This window comes from Pelecanus crispus, chromosome 15 (genome assembly GCF_030463565.1).
Source record: "Pelecanus crispus isolate bPelCri1 chromosome 15, bPelCri1.pri, whole genome shotgun sequence".
Lineage (NCBI taxonomy): Eukaryota > Metazoa > Chordata > Aves > Pelecaniformes > Pelecanidae > Pelecanus > Pelecanus crispus.
This window is the reverse complement of record NC_134657.1, coordinates 2,740,234-2,767,772: the sequence shown is the minus strand read 5'-3', so window position 1 is coordinate 2,767,772 and position 27,539 is coordinate 2,740,234. Positions and strand designations below refer to the sequence as shown.

At 52.2% G+C, this 27,539-nt stretch overlaps 1 protein-coding gene across 1 annotated transcript in view; it reads right to left on the bottom strand.

Annotated features, from left to right (window-relative positions):
• PAX7 (paired box 7) overlaps positions 1 to 23,221 on the bottom strand; it is a 102,373-nt gene extending 79,152 nt beyond the window's left edge. Inside the window, 5 exon segments of the mRNA XM_075721508.1 lie at positions 19,021 to 19,059; positions 19,062 to 19,148; positions 20,168 to 20,297; positions 20,930 to 21,165; positions 23,137 to 23,221. Coding sequence (XP_075577623.1) covers positions 19,021 to 19,059; positions 19,062 to 19,148; positions 20,168 to 20,297; positions 20,930 to 21,165; positions 23,137 to 23,221 — 577 coding nt within the window.
• Positions 23,222 to 27,539: the final 4,318 nt, after the last annotated feature.

The window sequence follows — 27,539 nt, the reverse complement described above, 5'->3', positions numbered from 1 at the left end:
ATATTCAATCTTTGGGTAAAACTCCTGCAGATGCCATGGGAATTTTCCTGCATAAAACCACCAGGTTTTGAAGAAAAAAGCCTGTGGATGGGGCTCTGCTTAGTAATTTTTACACAAGGTTCCAGTCTTGGCTTTGCCGCTGAATCGCCATGCGGACCCGGGCAAGCTGCTTCACTTCGGTTATCCCCCGGCTCTTTTCTACGCCGCGAGCTGGCTCTGGCTCTGCATCCGTACACCGCCCGATGCAACGGCTGCAAATCTCAGCCCGGCCCATAAAGCAAATAATATTCATCCATCCCATCCGCAAAAGCAAGGCGTGATGCCCTACCTCGATCCCTACCCTCATGCCGCAGGCTCCCCACGCGCAAACACGGATCTATTTCTTTCCCTTTTCCTATAAAACGGGAACTAACAAGCCGACGGGTGCGGGATTTAATGCCTGGAGATTGCACGATCTTTGCGGATTTGAACCTCTCTTTTTCCCCTCATCCCCATATGCTGCGTATTAACGTCTGCCGCTGCGTTAAGTCTAATTTAGTTTGGTACCTTCTCAGGGGAGAGGTTGGCTCTCATCTGGACGTGGCTGCCGAGCGCCAGGCACACCAGTGGCACTGTATAAATAACGGTGATCGTAAATAGCTGACAACACCTGCTGGTTTTGAATCGGCAACAAGTGATAATCCTGCGAGCAGCTAAATGGGACTCTGGGATTGCGGGTATTGGCCTGGTTAACTGGCTCCTTGGGTTGATTATGTGCTTGCGTTTGCCCATTTCTTTTTTTGCCTTTGAAATGCCTCAGGGAGCCACTATGGGAAGGGGAATGACCCCAAATCTGTTGGTCTTTCATCACATCGGCTCCTCATCTGTTTCTTTTTTTCCTCTCCCCGGCCTCATTTGCGATGCTTTCAGGCAAATATACCTTATGAAAACCCCAAAGGGAAACAATAAAAATATTCCAGCGCTTGAGGGGCTGCAAAGGGTCCCCTGTCCTGCAAAAACCTGGCCCCGCCAGTAGGTCCATTTACTCATATCAATAAAATCAAACGTGGATGCGTTTGCTTGGAGGCTCAGAGGCCTGATTAATTCTAGCACGGGACCAAATTGCGGTGCTTCTCTGAAAAGAATCCCTACAAGCAGGGCTTGGGATCGGGCACATGCGTAGGTTTATTCTGGAGCTGGTCTGAGGCAATGAGATGCTGTCGCTGCGTGCCTGCCTGCGCACCGTCCCTTTGGGGAAAGCACTGCCGCCGCTAAAGCGCAGCTGACGATGGGGATGCTCGTCTGATGCTAAAGTCCTCCGTGGCTTTGCAAAGAGTTAAACAGCAGGGCTGTCGCCAAAACCTCACATCGGGTTGCTACAGTTCCCTGCAAACTATTGCCCTAGCTAATTAAGCAGGTATTTCCCTAATTGGGAAACACTTCTGCTTTGGTCATTATTTTTTTTTTTTCTTTGGCTTGGTGTTTCTTCTCCTCCCTGTTGCTGTTTTGGCTTGGTTGTTTTGTTTTGTTTTTTTTTAATAGATTGCTTTTGCCCTTATGGCTTCGTCTCCATTCAGGTCACCTCTCCGGGAGCACGTCTCCTTTGGAAAGCACTAAGTACAGGTTAGGAGGGTCATAAGTCGCATAACCCCCTTGAGGGAAGTTTGGCTTTAGCCAGCCATGAAATAGCAACTCTTCCGCTGCAGAGGGGAAGGTGAGGCTGGGGAAAGGGAGGTAATTTTATTATTATTATCATCGCTTGACCTCCCAACCCAGCGCTCGGAGCTGTCTCTCGTTAAGGAGTGTGCGAACAGGCTCTGCAAGCACCAGAGACCCGCCAGACCCATCCATCATGCGAGTTATCAGCCTCCAAGATGCCCTTGCAGCCGCTGCGGCAGCCGGGCTGAGATGCTCCCACCTCGCAGGGATCCCCCCGACGAGACAACGGGGACGGACCAGACCCGCAAACACCCAGGCCTGGGACGTGAAGGCGAGGACCGAGGCGTTTGGGTGGGCTGGAAAATCTCTGCGTTCAGGTTTACACCCTGCCTGGGCTATTTGTTGCGGTCTGCGCCTCTAGAAGTTATTTTGAGGGCAAAAGCGATGAAAAACTCGCTCTTTCCCTATTTTTTTCCACCATCCAAGCAAGGAAATACCCCGAGATCATAAAGCTAAACCACAGTCAACCGCAAACACACATTAATACCCCCTCTGCCCTTCCAAGGCTTTTAAAAACTTCTCTGAATTAACCTTAGCAAAGGTGGAAAATGTCTGAAAGAGGTGGCGGGGGGAACCGGGCGCTCGTACAGCTCATTGCGATTTTATGGGAGAAACCAAAGCTGCTCGGTATTACCCAAATTTACCCAAATGCTGCTCGACCCTGTCCCCTCCGGCCGCAACACGGAGTCTGGAGCCAGGAGTGGTTGATGAAAGCGAGGGGACCCGCAGCAGCAGGTTTGGGCCTTAATTTTGGAACTTTTTCCAGGCACCCGTTGCCAGGTTTGCCATCCCCTGCCCCTCTCCATCCTTCTGCGGGATGCCGGGGGCATTTCTCCCCGCCACTGCATCCTGACAGCGCAAGGCTTATATCCTGGGGTAAGGGAAGAAAAAAAAAAAAAAAAAAATAAAATAAATCCATCAAAGCCTATTAGTTAAATTGCTCTGTGCAAACCTAATTGACCACGAGGGATCTCCTAGACAAGCAGGCCGTAAATCGCGATTTTAACAGCGGCAGGGGGAAGGAAAGCGGAGGCGGGGAGGGGGAAGAGAGAGAGGGAAGAAAGTTTGCGATTGCTGGGGATCATTTTAGGCGACTGCCTGGCTGGAGGCTGTGGAGAAAGGAGGGCTGATCTGCAGCATATGGTGCAAAGAGCCAGTGCTGGGGGTGGAAGAATAAAAACCCCGAAGGCCGCAGATCCTAAGGAGCTATTTATTCCTCCCCCTGCAGATGTACATTAATGCAGGAGGAGTAGGGGGAGCAGATCTTTGGGCTGGAGAAAGAGAAACAGCGCTCCTTCCTTTTAACATGCTGTTGTCTGGCTTGATCTTGTCACTCCAAAGGGACCCATTCAGAGGTATTCATGCATCTGCCTCAGGGGGACAATGGGACCTTAGTTTATAAACTGTCTGTCCAGTTGCCTGCGGCCTTTAGTCCTTTTGTTTTCCCTTCTCTTAATAAACTTTTTGGGGGAGTTCATCAATACGCTTGAATAGCTGATGTTCTCATTCTCAGAGAGGGGAATAACAGAAGGTCTCGAAGGGGGTTTTTTGGGTTTGTTTTTTTTTTAATAGGGGTGGGGGGTGGGTTTTTTTCCCCTTAAAGGGGAACCGAGGCTTGAAAAGCATCAGAATAAACCCTTTAAAAAAAAAAAAAAAAATCTGAAGCAACCCCAAACAAAACCTCTATTCAAACGAGACGGAGAAATGAGCAACATTTAATTGCCCCCACCCCTTCCCGAAAGTAATTTTCGTCCTGCCGACAGAATTAAGACGATCTCCGACTAATTTTACAGCTCTCAAAATATTTTGGGTAGGGGGATTGGGAAGGAATTTCGGAGACCAGGCTCATTTCCAGGGGATTTAGGGCTGAAAGCTGGCTCTAACCTTTCCCCCTCCGTTCCCCCCCATTCCCCCTTCCCCGGGCAATCGCCGAAATCGCAGCCCAGCAGATATATTCCCTACACACCCGCTCTGAAATCACCGGGAATGTCCCCAAAACCACGTCGCAGCCCGCCGCGCCCTCCCCTTCCCCGGCGCCTCCTTTGCAGCCGAGCCCGGAGGCGGGGGGGGGGGGGTGCGGAGATGCCCCTATTCCTAAGGCACAGCCCCCTGCCCGTGCCGGCTCCCTCTCTCCTCCCTTGATTTCTCTTTTAAGACATTTATTTTCCTGGCAGCCCCTTCCTCCCGCCCCGCAAAGCCGAGGGACCCGGCGCGGAGGCGATGCCCGGCTGCCCCCTCCCCACCGCTCCTTCCCGAGGCAGCCCCCCACCAACCGCTCTCCCCAGTGACTCCAGTTCAGCGTTTTAAGGCCCTAATGAGTGTTGACAAGTTTAATGAGTTTGTTTTAAAGAGGAAAAAACTGGTCAAGTCGAGATTTCCGAGTCAAATCCATTAGGAGATCCCATTCAAGCCCCTCCTGACAGCTCAGCCGCTCTCACACTTCCCCAGCCAGCGCAGGGCCGGGCGGCTCTGTGAACGCCATCCCCCTGCCCCCCAGCCCCACGGGGGGACCCCAGCCCCACGGGGGACCCCAGCCCCACGGGGGGACCCCCAGCCCCACGGGGGGACCCCCCGCCCGGGTTGCCATGGCCCGGGGAAGGGCAGCCCGGCCCCGGCGCATCCCGCTTCGCCCGGGATGAAGGATCGGCCCCCCCCGGGGAGGGGGCGACCTCCGGGCCGGCCCCTGAAGAGGGTGGAGGGGGCTCATCCCCCGGGGGGGGGGGGAGAGCAGGGGACCCCCCTAAACCCGCCCGACGGGGCAAGGACCGAGAGCACCGGGCGGCCGAAGGGGACCGTCCAGCCGCGCGATAACCTCGCGTTTCTATAGGAAATGGCATTAAACGCCCCGTTATCCCCCCCCTTTTTCTTTTTCCTCCCCTTTCCCTCTCTCTTTCTGCCTCCCCCCCCCCCCTTCATATAAGCAAACAGCCCCGTGAAGCCGAGGTGGAGGTCACGTTAAGTCATGCAGTCTGACTTGGTGAACTTTGAGCTGGGTGATTAGGAGGGGGGTTCTCCTTTTTCAATTTCTCCACTTCCTAGGTCTCTCCATTGTTCCAATTCCAAACAGCTGCTGGTGCTAATCTTTCGGTTATTTGCAATCAGGAGGAAGAAATACCCACACCCTAGAGTGCTCCGATATTAGCCCTGCCAGCGGAGTAAAGAGACCACTGGAAGCTGGGGAGATGGAGGAAAACAAAACCGACCCAAGTTATTGAACTCAGTTTGACTCTGAGCCTTTCAGGTACCTCTCAATCCCAAATCCGCACCGGCAGAAAGCCATGGAAATCAGGCTTACAGGTACCACCGCATCACTTAAGGCCAGACCTGATTTTTTTGTTTAGGTTTCCCCCCCCCCCCCCCCAAAGGTTAAACTCCTCCATCTACTCAAAGTCTGGCCAGGGCTGGAGGGGAGGGGAGGGGAGGGGGGAAATACCAACCGAGGGCGAGCTGCGAGGAGAAGAAACCACCACAAAAGCCCAGTTGGAGGCAAACCTGGAGAGCAACGCCCAGAAGGGTTTTGCTGGAGCTGGCTCTGAAGGATTCTTTTATACATATATTTTTTTTAAGCTATTATTAAGAAGGGATGGAGAAGCAAAAGGGTTGAAGGAACCTGCGGTTTCCCTTGCACAAAAGAAACCGTCCTGCTTAGGTGTGTGGAAGTGGTGACACACGGGAGTGCTCTGCCCCATACGGGGGTAGGAGACCCCCTCCTAACTCATTGATTTCCCTAATAAATAGGGCGATGGGTGCCGGGTAATGAGGGTGCCGACCTCCAGGCATCCCGAAGGAGAGAAGGGAATCACCCCTCGCTTCCCAGGCAGCAGAAACAGCACCCAACAACCCAAACCTTTACCCAAAGCCTTAAAAAAACCGGACTCCTAAAATTACTGGGGTGGCCCCACACGTGTCCAGGCCGGGAATAAACCGCTGTTTTCCCGGGAGTTTATGAATATGCGGCCCTGGCTCTGCCGGGGGGAGCCCATTAGCACTTGCTGGTCTTACCCAGCCCCTGCCCGGCCCGCACCAGCAACGCGGAGCCTTTATTGGTTTACTTAGGTGTTAATCCCTTAACAATCAAGTTGTCTGACCACGGAGCCCCGTCTCTATTCTTGTTTACATCTAATTACGGGGCTGAAATGCCACTTCCCTTCCCACCCCCCCCACCCCCCCCCCCCCCCAAAAAAAAAAAAAAAAAAAGCCTTCAAACCAACTTTCATTTCACCCCCTTTAAGCAGGTAAAGCCCCTTCTCCCGGGGAAGCAATTGAAGATAATTAGAGCAGCGGTGGCTCGGCAGCATCCCGGGCGGCTGCCGGGCTGGGAAAAAGGAGGCTGGCTGGAGGAGAAAGGGATCTAGGCACCAAAAAACCTGTCGTCCCCCCCAGCACAGCCCACCTTTGGGGATGGCGTGGCTCTCCTCCCCTGCATCCACCCTCCCACAGCCCCGCGGGGACCCCCCCGGAGGGGCTCCGGTCCCCAAGATGTGCAGATGAAAGGAAGAGCTCTCCCATCCCGCTGTCACAAGCATCTCAGAGCTTCCCTTAATTCAATTAAACCTCGTCAGCTCCAGGAAACCAGCGGAGATCCACCCGAGCAAGCCAGTAGCCGGGACTAACAAAGGACCTTTCTTTGCCGAGGGTGCGGGGACCCCCGTGTCATCCCCACCCGGCGACTCCGGCCTCGGCGGGGTTAACCCCGCCGGGACACCCCTGCGAGCCCTGGGACTGCCACTTGGCTTAGATAGCGGCTCAGCCCTCGGGCAATTCCTCTAAATCAATTTTCAAAACAATCAGTTTAGGGGCTTTTAATTAAGCTTTAAACCAGTGGGTAAAAATAGCAGTTTACTTCTTTGGGATGCAAACTAGGCTAGCGTAAAAATAAATCAGAGAGACGGGCCCGCTGCCTTGTGGGATTCAGGGAGACATAGATTGTATACGTCCCAAGATTACCAGGATTTTTTTTTTTCCCTTTCTTTCTTTCTTCTAATACTTATTCTCTCTCAGAGCAGCTGCTCTTTCCCTGCCAGGGAGCGAACTGCCCCTAGGACCGCAAAGCCGGGGGATGCCGTGCAGCTTTCCCAAAGCAAAGCAAAATTTCGGCAAAAAAACCCTCGCCACCCCGGTGCTGCGAACAGCAGGTTCCCCTCCTTTTTCTATATATCACGAAGGGAGGAAAAAAATATAAAATAAAATAAAAGGAAAGAAAAAAATCCTCTCCGGCTGGGCTTATTGCAAGGAGGAAAAGCCCAGCCAGCCCCTCAGCCGGGAGGGCTGCGGACCCAGCCCGCTCTCCGCAAAGATAAATTTCGCTTAAGAGATGAATTTAGGCTCCTTTTGTGCCTTTGTACTTTAAATCGCATCCTCCGGGTTCTTCCCACCTCCCTGCCACCCCTTTCCTTTGTTTAATACTTTTGTGATGAGGGCAAAAGGGATGCTCGCAGGCCAAACACCCGCTCCACACCTTGAATTCCCTTCAGCTGGAGCGGGTTTTTGGCTCCCGGCCTCGGCCGGGAAGCAGATGCTTCGACGCCGCTCCCGCACCAAAAGCAGCCCTTCAAGAGAGACCACTGTGTTAGGTTGATTAAAGAGTAATTAAGGGCGGTGGGACTCCTTTGGTACCGCTCCGAGGACTCTCCCTGCCCGGAGGATTTCTCCCTAGGTGACCCAGATAAATTACAGATAGGGCTGAAATAACTTTTGTCCGCGCCGGGCCGGGGATGAGCCTGCACCGCAAATCCCTGCTCAGCAGCGGCTAATGAGGCAGTCATGCAAAACGCAGCCAGTTAAACCTGAAAAGCAGCGGCGTGGGGTGACTTCTCCTCCCTGCCAGACCCCCGGGGGCTTCGCAGGCAGGTCCTGTCCCCCCCCAAAAAAAAAAGAAATCCCTCCAGCCCCTAATTCCCAGCCCCTAATTCGCAGCCCCCCGTGCGGGGCTCCTTGGCCAAGCGCGCAGCCGAGACCTTGACCCAGTTTATTCCCAGTTTGGGGAAAAATCTGGGGGCCGGCCGTCGGGCTTTGGCCCCCGTCTCCCCGCTGCGAGGGGGATTTTCCCATGCCCTGTGCCCCCCAAATTTTGGGGGGAGGCTATTTTTGGGGTACCACCGGTTTAGGGAACCACCGTTTTGGGGAGAGATGCTGCGACCAGCCCGGGGGGGTGCGCAGGTCGGCGGGGTGGGGACCCCCGCGCCACCCCAGCCGCGCCCCTTGGGATTTTCCTTTTTTTTTTTCTTTTTTTACCCCCCTTCTATCAGCGGGAGGAAAGACCCAAATTCCCCGTGGGGAAGGTGGAGAAGAGCTTTAAAAAAATAAACCTCACCACGAGGAAAGACACGCGGGGAGACAAGGGGAGAGAAAAAAAATTAATAAGGGCTCGGAGCGCGAGTGGGAGCTTTCCCCGAGCAACCTGCTCTTGGGTGGGGAGGGAGAAAAACCTCTCCACAGTTGGATTAATCCCCCCCCAAACTCTCTCCTTCCCCTTCCTCGCTACTTTCAAGGACTTGCTGCTGCTTTTCCTCCGCTCCTTCCCTGAGCATCCCCCCCCTCCCGCCAGCGCCTTCCCCCCCTTTAGATCTCAGCGTGTTTGCTCTTGACTTCATCCACTAAGTCAATAGTTTGGAGATGCCCTCATCCTCAGAGGCCCGAGCCCCCGTGTCCCCTCCCTGTTTTCTCCTGCGGATAATGGCAGCCTTTTGTCGTGTAATCAAGCTCCCGAGGGGTTGGGAGACAGATATAGATTCTTGGCATTTGTCGGTGAAAATGAAAGCTGGATTAGGCAGAGGCGGCTGCACACTCCATGGTAAAGGACAACAACTATTCCTCCATTGAAAGTCCCATTCTGGTTTGGTTATTTTATCTTTAAAAGTTGTTTGTATTTCTAAAGTGGCTATTGATGCACTTAGAAAGTGTAGCAAGCTGTAAAGCCTCGCTTCAAATGAAAGGCGGACAAAAAAAAGAGGAGGTTAAGGGGAGAAAACAGAGTGAGAAAAAAATACCGGCAGAAAAGGAGGGGGGAGAGACGAGGGGGGGGTGGCAAAAGAGTTAAAAAGATCAAATTCAGCCTGGGTAAAGTTTAAAATCGGAGAGAAAAGTCACGAAGTCACAGCAGCCGGCAGAGAAGCCACGGCGCGGGGGTTTCGGCTCCGCTTTTCCCCTTCCCTGCCCGCTTGCCTGCCTCGCAGGGAAAAAATAATTACAATATTTAGGTTTATTTAGGTTTCCCTCCTGCGCATTGAGCTGACGGGGCGGGAGAGGTTGACGCGGATTTTTTTTTTTTTTTTTTCCCTCCGGGGGGGACACTTGGCTCTTTGCAACTGAACTCTAAACCCGACCAAGCTTTCTGCTCTGCGCTGAAGTGATTTTATTCTTTAGCAATTGATGACAACCACCACCCTATTTTTCTCCTTGACAGAGATTTGCTGAGACGCTCTTGCCAAGCAGGGCTGGGGAAGATTGTCCATCTCTGCACTATTCACCTTTGAGCATGTTCCCTTGAGAAGCACGGAGATTTTGACATTATTTTTATGTATATATAGATAAAAAATTTTCCCCCAAACATCCCTTGGATTTAACCATCTTGAATCCCCTTTAGATGCGTCTGGGGCTGTACGGTCTCCCCCTCTTTACGTACCAGTGAATAGCAGGTAGCAAGAACTGGCTTGTTTTGTTTGTTTGTTAAAAAAAAACAAAACAAAAACCCCCACATTTGTTAAAACCCACAAACTTTTCTCCTCCTTTTGCTGGAGTTTCAGGAATGGAAATTGCAGCTTACCCGCTGCGAGCATATTCAGCCGCACGCAGAAGGGAGGGTTTGTGGCTGGAAGGAGATTAAGGGGAAAACTCCAGGAAAAAGAAACAGAGCAACAAGGTACAAACCAAATATTCACATTAGGGGAAAAAAAAAAAAAAAGCCTCAAATAGCTCAATTTGCTGCTATTTAGCATCAAACAGGCATCTTCGCGAGAGGTGGGGAAAGAATTTCACAAGAATTAAGTTCCTGCACAGGAATAACGCAGCCCTTTGGAAAACGCCAGCTTTTTACTAAATACGCGCGTCTATACGCGGGCATATATAGAGAGAGTCCTTTAAAATCACCAGCAGCTCCGGCTATCTGCTCTCTCTTGGATAATTTACACCATACAAAGGTTGGGGGCTATTAATCCCGGCCCCCCCAGCCCCCATTCCTATTCATGTCAGTGTTTCTTTCTTTTTCCGAGCAATCAAATGTGCCGGAGACAATTGTAGCGAATTTAAACATGACTGTCCCCTGAATATCCTCGACATCGAAGTGTCCTTTGTACCTTCACCCTCTCCTTTTCAAGACGTTTATACATTTAAAAATGCAAAATAATGCAGCCAGTGGATCTTTATTAAAGCGCAAGACGAGCCGCTGGTTGGATTGATTTTTCAAAAGGGGGGGGGGACCAACCCGATCTTTACGAAGTTGTTTAACAGTGGGAAGTTTCACGGACGATTTAAGGACCCTTCTTCTAACTTTAAGCAAGGAGAAAAAAATCACCCGAGTATTTTTAACTCCACTTGGAGAGGAGTTGCTCCAAAGCAGCTTCTCGTTGAGCAATCCTGTCGAGTCAACTTTCCTCCCTCTCCTTTAATTCCCAATAAAAATGCAAATCAATTCGTCCCCATAATGGGAATGAAAAAAAAAAAAAAAAAAATTACAGAATTGCGGTCGCTCCGGACTTTCCCCTCCTCTCCAGGTTTGGCCGCAAACGGAAATGGCAGGAATGGAAATTCCCTTGGAAAAGAGCAAAATAACTTTTTTTTTTTTTCGGATGACACCCCCCTTCCTTTTCCCCTCCCCTGGGTTTGGGGACGGCAGTTTCATAACTGGCTCCCCCCCCCGCTCTTCCTCCCTCCTTTAAAGATGCCACCGGGTCACTTTGATCCGCGGCCTTTGGGGTCCCCGGACAAAGGCGGCACTGAAGGCTGAGGCTGCCGGGTGTCCCCCCCCCGCTGCCCGCACCTCGCCCCGCCGGCAGCCCTGCCCTCAGCCCCGCTCCCCAGGGTCAGGCAGAGTGCTGCCTTCCAATTTTAGCAACAGCAACACCAAAAAAAAAAAAAAAAAAAAGCAGCCCAAATCAAGAAAAGAGTGAAAACCAAGAAGGGTTTTTCCTCCCTCTTCCAGAGAGAGAGAGTGAGCCCGGGGGCAGGGGACAGCCAGCTTGAAGGGGAGAGCGGGTGGAAAAAGAGTTTGTGCTTCCCCTGCCTCCGCCGAGCCCCCCCGAAAGCTCCCTGCGGGGGCTGCGGGGCACCCCGCCGTGCCCTCCCCGACGGGGCAGGGCAGAGGGGCCCGACCAGCCATAGGAAAGGCAGCCCCCTCTTCGAACCCCAGCTCCACACCCCCCCCCCCCCCAAAAAAAAGGCTTTTTAAAAAATTTTTTTTAACGTTAGCAGGTGGAGGTGCAGGGGGAGCATCCCTCGGGTGGGAAACCCTCCATTTCCAGGGCGACCTCCTCGCCTCACTTGCCCTCTCTCCAAGAACACTTGCCTAGCCTTTTTAAATATATATATATATATTCTTTTAATTTTCAACAGGCACTTTTCCTCCTCATCTTCCTCCGCTCAAGCCCAAACCCCCCAGGACCCCCAGCGCTGCGCAGCCCGGCCGGGCCCGCAGCCGCGCACAAAATGGATGAGCTAAGATGTCTCCCCAGCTCCAGACTTCATGAATGAGCCACCCCCTTTCCCCTCTCCCTCCCCATCTCCGGCTATAGATTGCTAGATATAGATATATTTCATGAATGAGCCGAGGGTCCTCCCCGCCTCCCCCCTGCCTCGGCTCTCCCTGCAGAGCCTGTAAACGGCACCGGCCCTTTGCAGCAATTCATCACAGGACCCAGAGCCATCCAAGCAAGTAATGTGCAGCCTCAGATCTCGTGTGTCCCACAAGACAGAGCGCCTGCTAATTAATAGACAGCGATTCCTGCAAGCAGCCCGAGCAGTCTGTAATATGATGAACTTCCTTTGTACCGGTGTCACCACAAATGTTTCTGATAAGGAAAAGCATCCAAGGATCAAAGACTATAAGCTTCTCAATTTCCTCAAGCTGCCTCTACTTTTCCTCACCTACTTTTTCTTTTTTTTTTCTCTTTTTTTTTCCCCCTCCTTCTCCCCTTCCCAGCCCCTCCAAGGAGATGCAACCCTCCCTCTGCCTTCCGACAGCCCTCGGGTCCGCTCAGGTGCAGGGCTGAGTCCCAGCCCGTGCCCCCAAAATAGCACCAGCATCACTGGCACCTTCATATTCTGCCTTAAAAAAAAAAAAAGAAAAAAAAGAAAAAAAGAAAAAAAAAAGCTCCGACTCTGCTTCTCGCCCTCCCCCCGCACCTCCTCGCCTCTTCCCCACTTGTCCCCAACTCCGGATGACAAATGTCTTTATAAACAGGCATTAGCTGACATCTAATTTCTTTTGTGGCAAGATCATGCAAAGTGCGAGCGCAGAGGCGAGCCCTCCCGAGCGGGTACCAGCCTACCAGCCCCGGCTCGGGATGAGCCGGGAAGGAGGAGGAGGGGTTTTTGGGAAGGGGGAGATGCCGGCAGACTTGGGGGGGGGGGGGGGGAGGCAGCAAACCTCCCCCCGGGCACGCCGGCAGAGCCACATCCCCACCCCAACCTCTCCTCCCTCCCCGAGCTGCACCTGCGCTTCCCAACTCCTTAATTCCTTTTTTTCCTGGGGAGAAGGGGACGAGGAGCCCCCCAAAATCCAACCCCCGGGGGCTCTGGCAGCGCTGCAGGAAGGGGGAAGCGGTGCCCGGCCGGGCAGGAGCAGCTCCCACCCGGGGAACGCCGGGGTCCCCCCGCCCCGTCCCCCCCCGGCTCGGAGCCCTGCGCTGCTTCCCGGCCTGGCACCCCCTCCAGCATCTTCCCTCAAAACCAAAAAACAAAACAAAACAAAAAAACCCAAACCTAAAAAACCCAGAGCCCAAATCAGACCTGAAGTTCAGATTAAATTAAAAAAAAAAAAAAAACAAAGCAGCAAAACCCAGTGGTGGAGAGAAGAGTAATGTGGCAGCTGATTGAAATGGGCTTTTTTTTCTTTTTTCTTTTTTCTTTTTTTAAGAACAGTCTCTATAAATATATAATATCTCCAAAGCTCAGGTCTTAAGAGGGTCCCTTATTTGCTTATTTCTTTTGTAGCAAACGTAATTTTCAGAAAGATACTTCCCCCCCGCGCCTTACCCTAATGCTCGAGTAAGTACCTTACAGCTTTAAGGCTAGTGTTATATGTGCTTTAAAATCCTGCCATGTAAATTCCCCTGAAAAATTTGGAAAGCTTCTCGGGGTGGGGGGGTGGGGGGGTGTTGGGGGGGGAACTGGGGGAGGGGGAGAAAGGGGAGGTTAATCCGGGTTTAATGCTATGATGCAGTCACAGGACCAGGGCTAGGCTGATTGTGTTATCTCTTCCCAACATTTGGGTCTCCCATATTTCACCCAGCCAAATAGCTGCGAGAAAAAAGTGCGTATGGAGGCACTCCTGACGCCTCAGGAAAATATGTTATTAATATCTAAATAACTTCCCAATACTGTCTCTAAATCTCCCCTTCACCACTCCAGATGATGAATTCGTTTGAAGTGTTCTCCCGTCTCATCTTTTCAGTGTCTCTCTCTCTCTCCCCCCTTTTTTTTTTTTTTTTTATAACCAGGCTTATTTCAAACTGGTAAATATCTAATTCCTTTAACCACACTGCAGACACGTCTCTCCCCTCTTATATACAATTCTCATTTGGAGAGATCCATATATACATGTCTCTATAAAAGAGAATAAGCCCCGACACAGCCTTAAACTACTTCTTTAAATTATTTGGGGGTTAAGAGCCGTGGGGTTGGGGGGGGGGGGTGGAATCTGTTTGTTTCCGAACCACCCCTGCGCACACCTGGATCCCACATTTCCCTCAGAGCCTTCCTGCCGCTTAATTCAATCTCTGCCTCCTCTCTCCTACCCCAATTACGGGCGAAACCCGGGATTAGGAATAGACCTTACAGCTTCCTTCCTCTGCTCCCCTATCACGGCACCCATCTCCCCCGCATCGCCAAATCTCTGCTTCCCACCCCTCCCGGTGCAACGCAAGCTACCATCCACCTCCAAATTAGGGGTTCCAACCTCTAGGATGTATTTCTTTTACCCTCCCCAGCTCAACGCCCGGCACCCCACCTGCCAGCCAGCGCTCAATATATATATATATATATATCAATATTTGCCTTCTCTTTGCCCCGGTCTACAGTTGAACCTATTCTGCTCCCCCCAGGGAAGCGGGGGGATGATGTAGAAAAAGAAAAAAAAAAAAAAACCCAAACAAACCCTGGATCACAACCATCTCCCTTATATTATTTCACTTCCTACTGCATAATTGAACCTCTCTCCCCGCATCCTTGTCTTAAGTTTGTTTTTTAAGACGTCTTGTATTAGATTATACTCGTTTATTCCCCCTTCCAACCTTATCTCTCCTCCTCTCTTCTCTCCTTCCCGTCACACTTGATTTAGGAAGGAGTTTATCTTGCAAACATTTGCCTACTTTGTTTATGTAGACCAGGTTCTGCAGCTACTTGTTCCCAAAAGCCACTGTTTGCCTTTGTAATTGTTATCTGTGTTTATTGTTGTACCTCATTTGTCTCAGCTTTTTTTGTGACATGTAAGCTCCGTGTGTGCTCACATCCAGCCCCCCCTTCCTTCTCCCTGCCTGTTTTTTTTTTTTCTTCCCCTCTCCTTTTCCCTCCTCTCTCTCCCTGAAATATGCACAGAATAACTCAGCCTAAAGCCAATGAATTCTCTTTCCTGCCCCCATTATTAGAGCTGATCCCACTCGCAACACTCACAAATCCCGCTGGTCTCTGTTTGATTAGATTGCCAACCTTTCGTAATCCCTTGATTTGATGAAGTGTCTGCCCCCCCCCCCCCCCCAATCTCCCGTCTAAACATACATTTACAGAGAAAGCGCTTGTTGTTTTTAAATCGATGCAGATTGTTTGCTGATAAATTGACTCCGTGGCCCCTCTCCCCCAAACAAAACCCCTTTCCAGGTGTGTGTGGGGGGGTCCCCCCCTCTTTCTCCCTATCCCCTCCCTCCCCCGAGCCTGATGAAATTTGGCAGGACCTTGTACACCCAGTCCAGACAGCCCCCCCCCCCCAAAAAAAAAAAAGAAACTATATAAGCGGCACCCACTGCTACCAAATTAAGTCGTTGTCACCTCCAAGTGTCCAAATACCCCCCCCCCCCCGACTGCTCTTCACACCTGTACGCCTTTCCCGCCTCCAATAAATACAATAACCCCCCCTGCTATCCCGGCTTCCACGCTCGGGTTTCCCCATCCCACGCTGCCACGGGGCGGGCAGCGACGGGAAAAAAAAAACAAACCCAAAAAACCCAAAACCCACGAGCGGCGATGGGTGGGAGAAACTCCGCGCGATGAAGCGGAGTTCAGAGACAGAAAACGGGGGGGGAAATGAATTAAAAAGCCCCGCTTCCACCCCGGGTTTAAGGCGGGGGTCCGGCGGTACCCTGCGAGCCCCGCCCGCGCCCCGAGCATCCTCCCCTGCATCCCGGGGCGGGGCGGGGGCAGCAGCGTGGGGGGACCCGCCGGGAGGCAGCCGCTCACCTTCCCTCTCCTCCACGGGGGGCACATCGCCCCCCCCAGCCCCCCTACCCGCGGCTGCCCGCAATTCCTGCAGGATGAGCCCCCCCCGCCCCCCGCGCTAAGGGCTGAGCACCTTCCCCAGCACCCCCGGAGATTTTGGGGTTGCCCAAATGACACACACACCCCCCCCCGCACACCCCCTCCACCGAGCCCCTGGGATCCGCGGGGTGCGGGAGAACAGCGCATCACCCACCCGTGACCCTCCCTAATAAACCCCACCAGTCATAATAAATAACAACAACCCCAAATAATAATAACTCGGTCTTAACAAGGATAAAAAAAAAAAAAAAAAAAAAAAAAATAAAGTGAAGCCTCATGAATATATGCCCAGGGCTAGCTGGAGTGAGCCGTTTAAAGATGAAAGTGCAAAGAAATAAAGGCTCAATTTAATCTGCCTTAAAACCCTTCAACTTAACGTTTGTGCTGGGAACTCAGAGAGTGAGTACTGATTGGGGATAAATACATTTCTTAGCATGCCTTGGAGCTATTACACCCTTCTCCAACACAGCTCCCTATTCAACAGCCACAGTTTTCATTACCAGCTCTAATAAGTCTTAACATTATTAAATGCCAAGCAGACGATAGAAAGAAACAGGCGCAGGGTGGAAGCTTTCTTTAACACTTAAAAAGAGAGAGCATTTAGGGCTGTCTTCCTCCGGCTCCCCGCGAGGAGAACCCGCAAATGGAGCAAAGGCGTTTGTCAAGAGGAAAAAGGCCAAAACCAAAGTTTTTCCCCCTTCTCCCCCCCATCCGCAATAATAATATATATATATATTTTTTTTTAAGGAAAAAACCCCACCCAACTAAACCCACACACCCACGCAGTAAAAGCAGAGCTGCAGAACAAGTGTCAGGACTACGCTGGTATTTTTATTTTTATTGCAAACCTCCCAGGAAAATTGGTAGGGTGACGGCGGGGGGAGAGATCTCCAAAGAGCATTATTATTTCCGAGCAAAAAAGAAAAAGGGAAAATATACAGCTCCCCGCTCCCCGCCTCTGAGTGGTTTACAACTTGAATCATCAATTACCTTAATTGGGGCCATTACAACTTTTCCAGACGTGAAAATATACATTGAGACGGCGGCCAAATCTTTTTTTTTTTTTTTTTAATTATTATTTTTTTTAATTGCACTCGATCTTGCGGCGATCGCGGCAGCGCTCGGCTCCAACCCGCAGCCAAATCCCCGCTTCCGCGGCTGATGCTCCCCCCCAAAAACCCCAAATCAAAGCTTTTTTTTTTTTTTTTTTTTTTTGGGGGGGGGGGGGTGGTAGTGATTTCTCTGCAATCTACAGAGTCAGGGCGCCGATTGCAGGGGAGGAAAAAAAAAAAAAAAAACACAAATTAGTGATAAATCGGGCTTTCTCTCATGGGATGGGAGAGGGAGCGCAGCCTGCGCGCTCGGAGGTAGCGCGGCGCTCCGCGGGCTCCGGCATCAGGAATTTGCCCAAATTAGCACTCGATTCAAACCGGGCTGGTTTCATAAAGAAATAGCGGCTCGTGTTTTATTTGTCCGCGATATTACCCATGAAGGAAGACGAGAGCGTTTTGTTTTACTTATTGACACGCACTTCTGCATGTTATTAAGGAAAAAAAAGCTTCCAGCTCCTTCACTTTTTTTTTTTTTTAATTATTATTTTGGGGGTGCTGATGGGGAAAAGACGCACGGGCAAGGGGAAAAAATAAAAATCATTCCGCAATTTAAAAAGTACTTTTTTTTTTTTCAAGCGACGAGGCTCAAATCAATCTTAACCCCCCCCAAACTCTCCCCCCCCCCCCCCAAAATAAAATTAAAAACACCCCAAAAGTGATGGGGGGGGGAGCTTTTCGCGGACACAATAGCCCCGATTTGCAAATGAGCATCGCCTGTTTCCAAATCACAAGCAACATTTTGCAACGTCCAACGGCTATCCTTTTTCCAACAGACGGTCCTATAATATTACAAAACTATCTAACAGCAGGGAGTTTTGAATAATTTATCTCCCTTTCTTCCCTTCCTTGGCCCTTTGTCCAAACTTTTTCTCCTCCTTGCAGAATTTTGAATGAGAATAGACAAGCCCTCCCTCCCCCATCCCTTTACTCCATTTTTAAGGCAGCCTAGGGTTTCCCCCCCCCTTTTTTCCCCCCCTTTCTCTCTTTTTTTTTTTTTCCCCCCTTTTTCTTCTTTTCCCCCCCCTTCTTCTACTGTTTGCTTTTGTGGTCAGGAATCTTTTGCTTATAAAGCTTCAATAGACTTGAAGGTCTTTGTAAGTGAAGTTCATCTTCAAGGTTGGAAAAAAAAAAAAAAAAAAAAAAGGATCGGATCCTTAAAAAAAACCCCTTTTATGCACCTTCATTTAAAACTCCCAGGAACATTTGATGGTGACACGCAGAAGCTTTTTTCTGCCCCAAATTCCCCCCACTTCAATATTTCCCCGCTCACACCCGCATTGTCCCAAAATGAGGAAAACTTTGTAGCTAGTGAGAAACTTTGTAAGCGATTCCCCCCCGCTTCCCACACCCGGATCGGGGACCCTCTCCATACGGAAAATAACTCTCACCCCGCTCCCTCTTGGCTCGACACCGACGACATCGCAAATCCCCCAAATTCCGACCGCCTCAACCCCGAGAGGCCTGGGCCATCGCCATTTTGCCATCAATTTGGAGAAAAATAGCAAAGCCCAATTTCCTGAAGCCAGTCCCCAAGAGTTGTACAATTGCTGGTTCCCCCCCCAAAAAAGCGCTGAGCTCTGCGACACGAGGAAATCATTTTCTGCCTAAACCGACTCAGCAGCTCCTCCCTCCCATCGCTTAAAACGTCCCCATCTTTGCAAACGCCCTCATTGATAAACCTCAATTATGCCCCCTAAAAATGCCATCTTCCCCCCTTTTTTGGGGGGGGAGGGTCATCACCCCCACAGAGCTCGCTCAAAATAAAATTCCAAGCGCTGCAATGGCCGGCTCCAGCCCTACCTCGTCCCCCACCCCACGTCTACAGCACAGGAGCTTTAAAAAGTTTAATTTTTCCTCCCACCAGAGGAAAGCGCAAAGCGGGGGAGACGATAACAGGGCCCCCCGCTCTCCCCCTGCACCGGCCTGGCCTCAAGCCCTTCATCACAAATGCCAGCTTTATTTTTTCCCTGATTTTATTTAGGGGTGCAGACCCCCCCCAGCTCCCCGTTGCCTCCCATCCGAGGACCCCCCCGCTCCACTCGGCGCTCCCCCCGGCGCCGGTGGCTCTGCGGCAGCCCCGGCGCAGCGCCGATCCCGGCTTCTCTAATTGATATTGATTGGCCAAATCGGTCAACTGTCAGCCAGAGTTTCAGGGGACCACTTAGAGAGCAGGAGAGAAATCTGTTTAACAAATTCATTTAGGAATCAGAGATGCCTCCCCCCCACCCCTGCCACCAGCCACCTCCTTTCCCCCGTTATAAATAATTGATCCGGAGCAAAACACCACCAATTCCTCCTGGGAAAGCATCCGCAGCCTGAGGGGCTGGGTACCACCTTCCCCTCCCAGGGCCCGGCATCACACCCTCCGCTCTGCCATCAGTCATTTTTCGGCCAGGACAAACGCGAGAGGCTCCGGAGCCATCCCTCGTCTTCCTCTCAGCGGGAGGGACGTGTCCCCTCTCCCAAATGTCCCCTCTCCCAAATGTCCCCTCCAGCCCAGCCCCGGGGCACGCACGGCCGCCTTTACCTTTGTCGCCCAGGATGCCGTCTATGCTGTGCTTGGCCTCTTCTCCCCGTCTTCCTCCTTCTTGTCGCACTCCTCCTCTTCCTCTTTCTTCCCGAATTTGATGCGTAGCACACGGCTAATCGAACTCACTAAACCTCAGACAGTCAAAGACAAAAAGGCAAGTATAAGCTGCCTGGGAAGGCAAGGTAGGAGCCGGCTTGGAAAACCCAAGCCGGGGTTGCGCAACTCGGGCAGGAGGCACGAGGGCAGCTGCGCCCCTTTTTCCCAGGGGTACGCACCCGCCCGCTCCCCCGTGCCCTCCAAACCCCCCCCCGGGTTCACCCCCACCATCGCAGCGAGCTGCCAAGCCGGGCACCCAAAGTTGGACGCGCTCGTCACCGTTGCCCCCCGCCCCGAGACAGCCGGCGCGAGGAGCAGTGCCCGGCTGCGCGCATCACCCCCGGAGCACGGCAGCCGGTGCAATGCCCCGGGGTGCGCGCCCCCGGGGTTACCGCCCGCTTTGTGACTGGGAAAAAGCCCCCCCAACACCCAGCCTTCACCCCAGCCCCAAGTGGGACCCTCAGCCTGCATTCAGACCCGGGCCCTGTCCTGGATCCTGCTTTTAGCGGGAGATGCGCCCTGCAGGGAAGGCTCAGCCCCCCCCAAAACTAGGTGCAAACTCTCGGCCAGGACCCAAAGAGCTCACAACGTCCCTGCAGACCCAATGTTGGGGTGCGGGGCGGCTTGCCATGGGCGCTGGGGATCCCCGGCTGCTGGAAACGCCGCTCTGCAGCCCCCACCGAGCAGGCAAATCCCAACCGGGGGCCCCTTTAACCCCGGGTTTGGGGTCTGCCTCCACGCATGCTCCCTCCACGCCCGGAGCCCCTCTGCTTTCAAGGAAACTGGAATAAGTTGGGAAAATTGGTTTGTTTATGTTTGTTTTTCCAGCAGACCGCAGCGGGGCCAGGGCACACCCCCCTCGCCCGGTGTTTATTTGCTGCTGTGCATTTGCTTGCGGTGATTTGATTTTTTTTCCCCACTCTCCCCTATCAAAGCAAAGGCCGAGAGGATGTTTGTAGCCCCTGGAAACATTTTTGGCGACGATAATAATTTCCCTCCATCTTCCTGCGGGTATCGGGGTGTCCTTCTTGCCAAGCTGCCTTCTCACCTGAGGGCACGGTGCTCCGGTCGCAGTGCCCATCCTTCAGGAGCCTGTCTCGGATCTCCCAGCTAAACATCCCGGGGTTTTCCCGTTTGTATTCCTCGATTTTCTTCTCCACGTCGGGAGTCGCAACCTGCTTTTGTGATCAAGGGACACCGGTGCGTGCCCGCGTGTGCAGAGAGAGGGAAGGGGAGAGAAAAAGCGCTTTTAATTGAAAAGAAAAGCTGCTCAGCTCAGTTCAATCCTCCTCACCCTGGCTGCTAGTTTTGGGGCTAAAAATAGGGATTTGAAGGGGGAAAAGGAGGAAAATAAAGCTGGGGAAAGGCCCTCCTCTCCCAAATGTTGGCCTCCCTAAAAGTAGAGTCTCTGGGGGCCAAGGAGATCAGTCAGGATGGGCTGAGCCCCAGGGGGGAAGGAGGCAGGAAGGGGGTGCAGGGGATGCTTTTTGGGGAGCTTTTTATAGACCCAGTGATTTATTATTCCCCAAAACCCTCTGGCTTGCGTCCTCCCCCACACACCGGGGCCGAAGCAAATGCTTGAACGAACGCCACTTGTTGCACATGGGGAGGGGGGGAAAAATCACCTTAATTTATTCATAGGCTTCAACTCTGCACTGATTTTCACCCATCTGAGCCTGCAAACTGCAGCTTTATTAAAGCCTCTCCCCCTCCTCCCCCCTTCCCCTGTGCATCCACCTGAAAAACTTATCCCCCCCCAAAGAAATCTTAATTTTTTTGGAACATCAGGAGGCCCCCGCATTGCACTCACCCTGGGCTTGCTGCCTCCGATGGCTCCGGGACGGATGGAGCCCGTCTCCTGGTACCTGCAGAGGATTTTGGAGACGCAACCGTGGGAGACCCGCAACTGCCGGGAGATCACGCAGGGCCGGATCCCGTGGTGGGCCATCTCCACGATTTTATGACGGATGTGGTTGGGTAGCGGCCGACCGTTGATGAACACCCCTCCGAGCTGGTTCACCCTGCCCTGGCCCAGCGGGGTGGACACTGGAAAGCAAGGGGAGGAAAAAAAAAAAAAAAACCAAACAAAAACAAAACAACCCAACAAGAACAGGGAGGAAAAAGTTAAAAGAGGGAAAAATCCAGCAAAACGGGGCACATCCCTCCCCGCACCTTCAGCTTCTCTCCCGGTATTTGGATTTTTAAAAGAAGGGAGAAAGCTCTCGCCCATCCCCTGGCCTCGGTATTTATCTCTGCATCGCAGGGAAGACTTTTTCCCATCCAGAGAGGGGAAAATAAAACCGGCCCGTGACCCGCACGCCCATCGCCCTGCTCCGAGGCAGCCGCTACGTTTATGTCTCTCCCTCTATATTTTTGGCATTTCACACCTACATTTTAAATCGTATCCGACTTTTTAAATAAGGCAAGATTTAAAACCGCATGGCAAAGCCCCCCAAAACTTCCCATCCCCCCCCCCAAAAAAGCGCACTCCACTTCTTGCTTCAAATTACGGAGCTATCTGCTTTCAGACAAACTTTTGGAAATAACCTCTTTAGATACACTCGAAGGGCTTTGGGTTTGGTTTTTTTGTTTGTTTGGGTTTTTTTTTGGGAGGGGGTGTTTGTTTGGTTTGGGTTTTTTTTTTTGTGCGTGGTTTTGGTAAGCGGTTTGGGGAGGCGCGGAGCAAGCGCGGAATCCCCGCGGCCGTGCCGCTTCCCGACACCTTGCGCAGCGCATCCCCGCCCGGAGCAGGGGACCAGCAGCTCCTTAATCCCCCTCCCCAATTTGTTTAATATCTCGCAATGTAGATCTTGCAGATTAATACGATTTCACAGGCTGGAAATTAAAAAAAAAAAAAAAAGGGGGGGGGAGAGAACTCAGCTGGGTAATTTGCAGAAATGCTGGAGGGGGCGAGGGACAGGGAAAGCGAGGAGGGGGGGAGGATTTTTCTCTTTATACAAAGAAAAGTCGATTCCAGAAATTGCCTCGCGATTTAACAAGAATCATGCACCACTAATTCCAAGTCACTTGGCCAGCACTCCCTGGATATATCATTATCGACAGATAACACTCGAGTGGCCAATTTTACATTCAAGAGGTACTAAAACCGCCGGCCGCTCTCTCTTTTCATTATTCCCAGTCATGTTGTGCAAATATTGTTGTAATCCTTTGATCCTTTCCCTTGCCGTCTGTTTTACTTCATTTGCTACAGAAAAGCACTTCAACAAATCCCCCCAGCTTGTATGTTTTGCAGCCTGCGTGGTTTTCCACAGGTTTGAGTTTCGCCACTTGATCACGGTCAGGATGAAATTTTCCTGTTTAATAAATGCGGGGAGAGGGGTCCCGCTCTAATTTTGCCCTTTTTTTTTTTTTTTTTCCTTTTTGGGTACGCCTAGAAATAATACCACCCCGTCACACAAAGAAGAAGAAGAAAAAAAAAGCAGCTGATGGGGCAAGTTGATGGGCTGCGAGGTGGGGATGACATTTAGCGAGGTGACAGCTACGAAGTCCCCCCCTTTCCCCTCGCCCCGGCCAAGGACACCTCAGCTGCCCGCAGCCACGTTCGGTTTGGGGTCGTTTGGGGGTTTTTTTTCCTCCTTGTTTTCCCCTAGAAAAGTTGAAAACAATCCATTTGGTTGGTTTTCCCCATCTTTTCGGGGAGGTTAAATCGTCGGGACATTGGCGGGTTTAAAACACACGAACAAAAAAACCAAACAAACCCTGAGAACCTGCCCCTCAAAAAAATCTGCGGGATGCGTGAATCTACTTTAAATAGGGGAAAAAAAGAAAAAAAAAAAAAACAAACCCAAACCCAGAGCCCGGTAATTTGGCGGGGAGGGAGCAGCTCCAGCGGGCAGGAGCGAAATACCGGCGAGAAGTTGGGTGCTCGGGACGGGACCCCCCCACCCCACCGCCGGCTGCCAATCTGAGCTGCCTCCGCACCCGGAGCCCCCCTCCGCGGGTCCCGCGGGGTGCCGGGGCGCGGGGCGGTGCAGCGGGGTGCTGTCCCACACCTACCTTCCAAGGGGAAGCCTGTGCGAGGGTAGTTTTGCCCCGGAGCCGGGCGCATCATCCGAGGCACCGTCCCGGGGAGAGCTGCCATGGTAGGGAAGGGGGGGGGGGGGGGGGGGGTCGGGACAGCGGAGCGGGTCCGGTCCAAACCGGGGGGGCACTCCCTTGGCCCCGGGAGAGCCGAGAGAGCCTTGGGGGGGCTGCGGGGCCGCCTCTCCTCCGAGCCGAAGCGTTCCTCTCCTCCAGCCCGCGGCTGCAAAAGAAGGGAGAAATCTTTTGCTCCGTGCAAAAAAAAAAAAAAAAAAAAAAAAGGAATAATAAGGAAGGGGGTGGGAAAAGAAGGGGGAATCACCCACCAGAAATTCTTCTTAAAGTTTTTAAGGCTATGTCCCGACCGGCCTGAGCGGGCGCTCCGGAGGAATGCGACCCGGGCTGCCGGCAGCAGCAGCCACAGCCGAGGTTGCCTCGGCGCTGGGCTGGGCTTAGGGCGGGGGGGGAGCCCAGCTTCCCCCCCGATTTTGTTGTTGCTGCTTTTTTTTTTTTTTTTTTTTAAAGTGGTTGGTGCCCGTCGCTTAAGGGATGCTGGTGATGGGGGGGGGGGGGGGCGGGATGAGGAGGAGGAGGAAGCGGGGGGTGTCAGATGGAGGGTTTGGAAGTTGTTAAAGCGCCGAAGTTGGGGCCGTGGGGAGGACGAGCGAGCTGTGATAGGCTCCGGCTCCTTTCTTTTATTCCTGGCCGGGGAAGGGGGTACCACGGCGGGGCCGAGGGACCAATAAGAGGCAGCAGCTTCCCAATGCGCAGGCAAAGCGATGGGCTCGCTTTTTTTTTTTTTTTTTTAAATATATTATTATTCATTACTAGGCTTGGCTTCCTTGTGATGGAAAGCTGGGGTCCCCCTCCCCCGGTTTGAAAATATATTGGGGTGAAAGGAGCGAGGAGAAAGTTTAGAAAAGCTTTTTTTTTTTTTTTTTTTTAGTTTTGGGGTTCTTTTTTTTTTTTTTTCCTTAAGAAAGTTGGGCGCGCCCGGAGCATCCGTGCGGGTCCCAGTGGGATAAAACCAACCCGGAGGCTGCAGCACAGCTTAAAATAAAATAAAATTAAAAAAAAAAATTAAATACCCCTCCCTAGCTGCCCGCCCGAGCCCGGCACCCACCGCCCCGCAGCCCGCTCCCCCCTTCCCAACATCAGTGGGAGCCGGCCCGCACCCCCCCGCTACAAGGGACCGGTTTTGGGAGCAGCCGAGCGGCCCCCGCCGCCTCCTTTCCCCAGCCCCAGGTAGCTCCCTCATTAACACCCCATCTTTAATGAAGAAACAGGCTCCGAGCTGCCTTTTTTTTTTTTTTTTTTAGGAAGGGGGGGCCGGTGCGGCGCTCCCCGCCGTCCTCCCGCTCGCTGCCCTGCGCCGGGCTGACCAAATCCTCAATGTTTTCCCCCCAAAAGAGGAGCGGGGCAGGAATCCTCCTCGCAGCGGGGCATGACGCCAGGGCTCACCAACCCTTTTGTCTGCAGCTGTAAAGGGACTCGCCGGGCAAACCGCTGGAAACTTCGCTTCCCCCCCCTCCCTTAAAAGCATCCTGGGGAGGGGAGGGGGGAATCAAGCAGCCAGCGACACTCCTGCCCCGTCTGGACCCAAAACCTGGTCCCTAAATCTCCTCCCTGTCCCCCCCGCCCCGAGCATCGCCACCCTTCATCCCCCTTCCACCTTCTCCCGGTGCTGGGTTGTCTTTTTTTTTTTTTTTGCTTTGAAATTAAAGCCCTGGCTGGAGCCCTCCCAGTCCGGCCACATCTTCATCCCTCACCCTCTTCCTCTTTCCCCGCACCCGCCTCGCTGCGCGGCCCCGAGTTGGTTTTCTCCCGTTTCCACGCCTAAAATCCACCCAAACCCCCCCAAAAGAGCCACGGGACGGGCGCGGGTGTAGGGGCGGGGGGGGGGAAGCAACACTGAAATTCTTTCCAAGGTGTCAAGTTGCTCCCAAAGTCTCCAAATCCCGGCGCAGCCCCGACTTCGGGGCTCCAGCAAAGGAAAAGCAAGCCTCTCTCCTCCCCAAAAAACGCCAATTCCCCAAGTTTTAGGCAGGAAAATAACGGGCAGAGCTGAGCGGGACGAGCTCGGAGCCCCTCCTCAAGCGCATTCCTCCAGCGCGGCGGTAATTCAATTATTGGCCTTTCATTTGCTTAGATGGGGGGGGAGAGCCTGGGAATAAAGTTGAAAATTAAATGTTTCTGCTCTCTCAGCACCGGGGGAAGATTAAACTCAAGAACCCGAGCCCGGAGTCTCTGCCTTCCCCGCCGCTCTAGGGTTACCTCGCCGGGAGAAAAATCTCTCACATCAAACGCAGCATTTGTTTTCCCTCGCTCCCCCCCCCCCCCCCCCAAATTGGGGTAAGATTTGACACTTTCAGAAAAAAAAAAAAAAAAAAGTCAAAACTTCACTTTCTGCTCCAGCACTTGCTGCCAGCTCCGGGCAGCCACTAAGCAAAGCGCTACCCCCCTTTTTTTTTTAAATTTATTTTTATTTAAGCGATGCGGTGGCATGTGGCAACAGCCCCTAATTTTGTTTCGGGGGTGGGGGGTGGGTATTAAGGGGGTGACAGGGGGCTGTCACAGCCGGGGGAGGGACACTCCTGCTGGAAAGCAATTTCACAAATCATTTTTCTAACAATTAAGGAGTGTGCAGGGGTGAAATGGCGATTTCACATGCAGAGCTGGGGGCCGGGGGGTGTTACCTGCGCACCCGAGCAGCCAGCTGAGAAAGGGGGAACCCCTTTTTTAATTTTTTTTTTTTTAATTTTTCCCCTTTTTTGCCCAGTGCTCTGCTTCATTACCCATGTTCACAAAAGAGAGACCCCTTCTTTTCTCTCCTGGGAGCAGCGAGCAATAGATTAAAACAAGCATCAATCAGGAAAGGAGCAAGAACCGCTTAAAGGAACAGGGGCAGAATTCCTCCCCGCTTTCCCCTTTCCCTGCGCATCTCCATGGTTTCCTAAGGTATGTTTCTGGTTGATAAATGCCGTATATCGCTATTCCCTTTGGAGAAACGGCTTGTAAATCAGCGCTGAAAGCCAACTCATAAGCAGAAGGGGATGGGGTTGGCTTTTTTTTTTTTTCCCCCTCCTATTCTTTTAGGAGCATCTCTCGCCCCCAGCACCCATCCCCTGCACCCCTGGCTGGAGGAAGGGGCTTTTCCAAGTGCGAGGTGCGAGATGGCTCCTTGGGAGGGGGCTAACGCCGCCGGGCTGGGGGGAAAGAGGGCTCTATATCCAATTCTCGACTTGGAAAAAAAAAAAAGATGCACACAGGTTAGCTAAGCCTGCCCAGAAAAACCACCGGGGCATGAGCGCTGCGCCGGAGGCGAGCAGCCCCAATCACCAATTATTAGTAATTATGATTCTCCTCCAAAGAAAGTCCTCCTCTTTTTTTTTTTTTTTTCTCTCTCTCCAGGATGCCATCTCATTTCTAGAGCGATGCAGATCTAGAAACGAGAAATCTTAGAAGAGAAGTCAGATCCGTCTCATCTGGTCAACTAAAACCTGAAGAATCTGATCACCATCTCCCCCCCCCCCCCCGCCAACTAGAACGCAAAAAAAAAAAACCCAAAACCGCCCGGGGATGAATTATTTAATGAAAAGTTGCTACCTTCTGCAATTACAAGAAGATTACTAATGTGGGAAGGTTTTCCATTTGAGATCCCGGAGTAATAAGCATTATTTTTTTAAGCGATTATCCAATAAATCTCTCTTTAAAGGGCGATAAATCCACCTTGAAAACCGGGGATTTAAACAAATATTTCTGAGGAACTTCCGCATTTTTTAAAATGACCATTGAAAAAAATCGGGAAAGGAAGAGTAACACATTCAGCCTGAAGTGTTTGGTGTTTTTTTTTTTTTTCCCAGAAAACACAGAAAGGAGAGAAGGAATATTTGCAGCAAAGGCAGGCTCAGGCAAAACAAGCTGCTTGGTGAAAAAGGTGGCTGAGAGCTGGAAAAGCAGCTCCAGGACCAGGGAAGCCAAGTCCACCCATCCTCAACATCACCAAAAAAAAAAATTTTTTTTTTTTTTTATTTGCCTTGAAGCCCAGAAGCTGCCAAAGGAAGCAGATGGGGTTTGGGTGCAGATATTTGGTGCCTGATCCCACTCAAGCCTCTTGCAGCATCCCTGCTGATGCAGAAGTGCCCTCCCGCATCCCAGGTCTCGGAAGACCCCAAGTGTCCCCAGGTACGGGCGGTCCTTGGGCAAGGCAGCTCCTCAAAGGGGGCTACAGGCAAAAAAATAAATTGCATTTATTGCTAAGATGTGCTATTGGTTACGGGTGGGTTGGCAGAAGCCAAGACAGGGTAGGGAAGGGAAATTTAAGGTCTTTGCTCGGTTCCCCAGCTCCAGAGCACGGCCCTCGGGTGGCACGGAGGGTG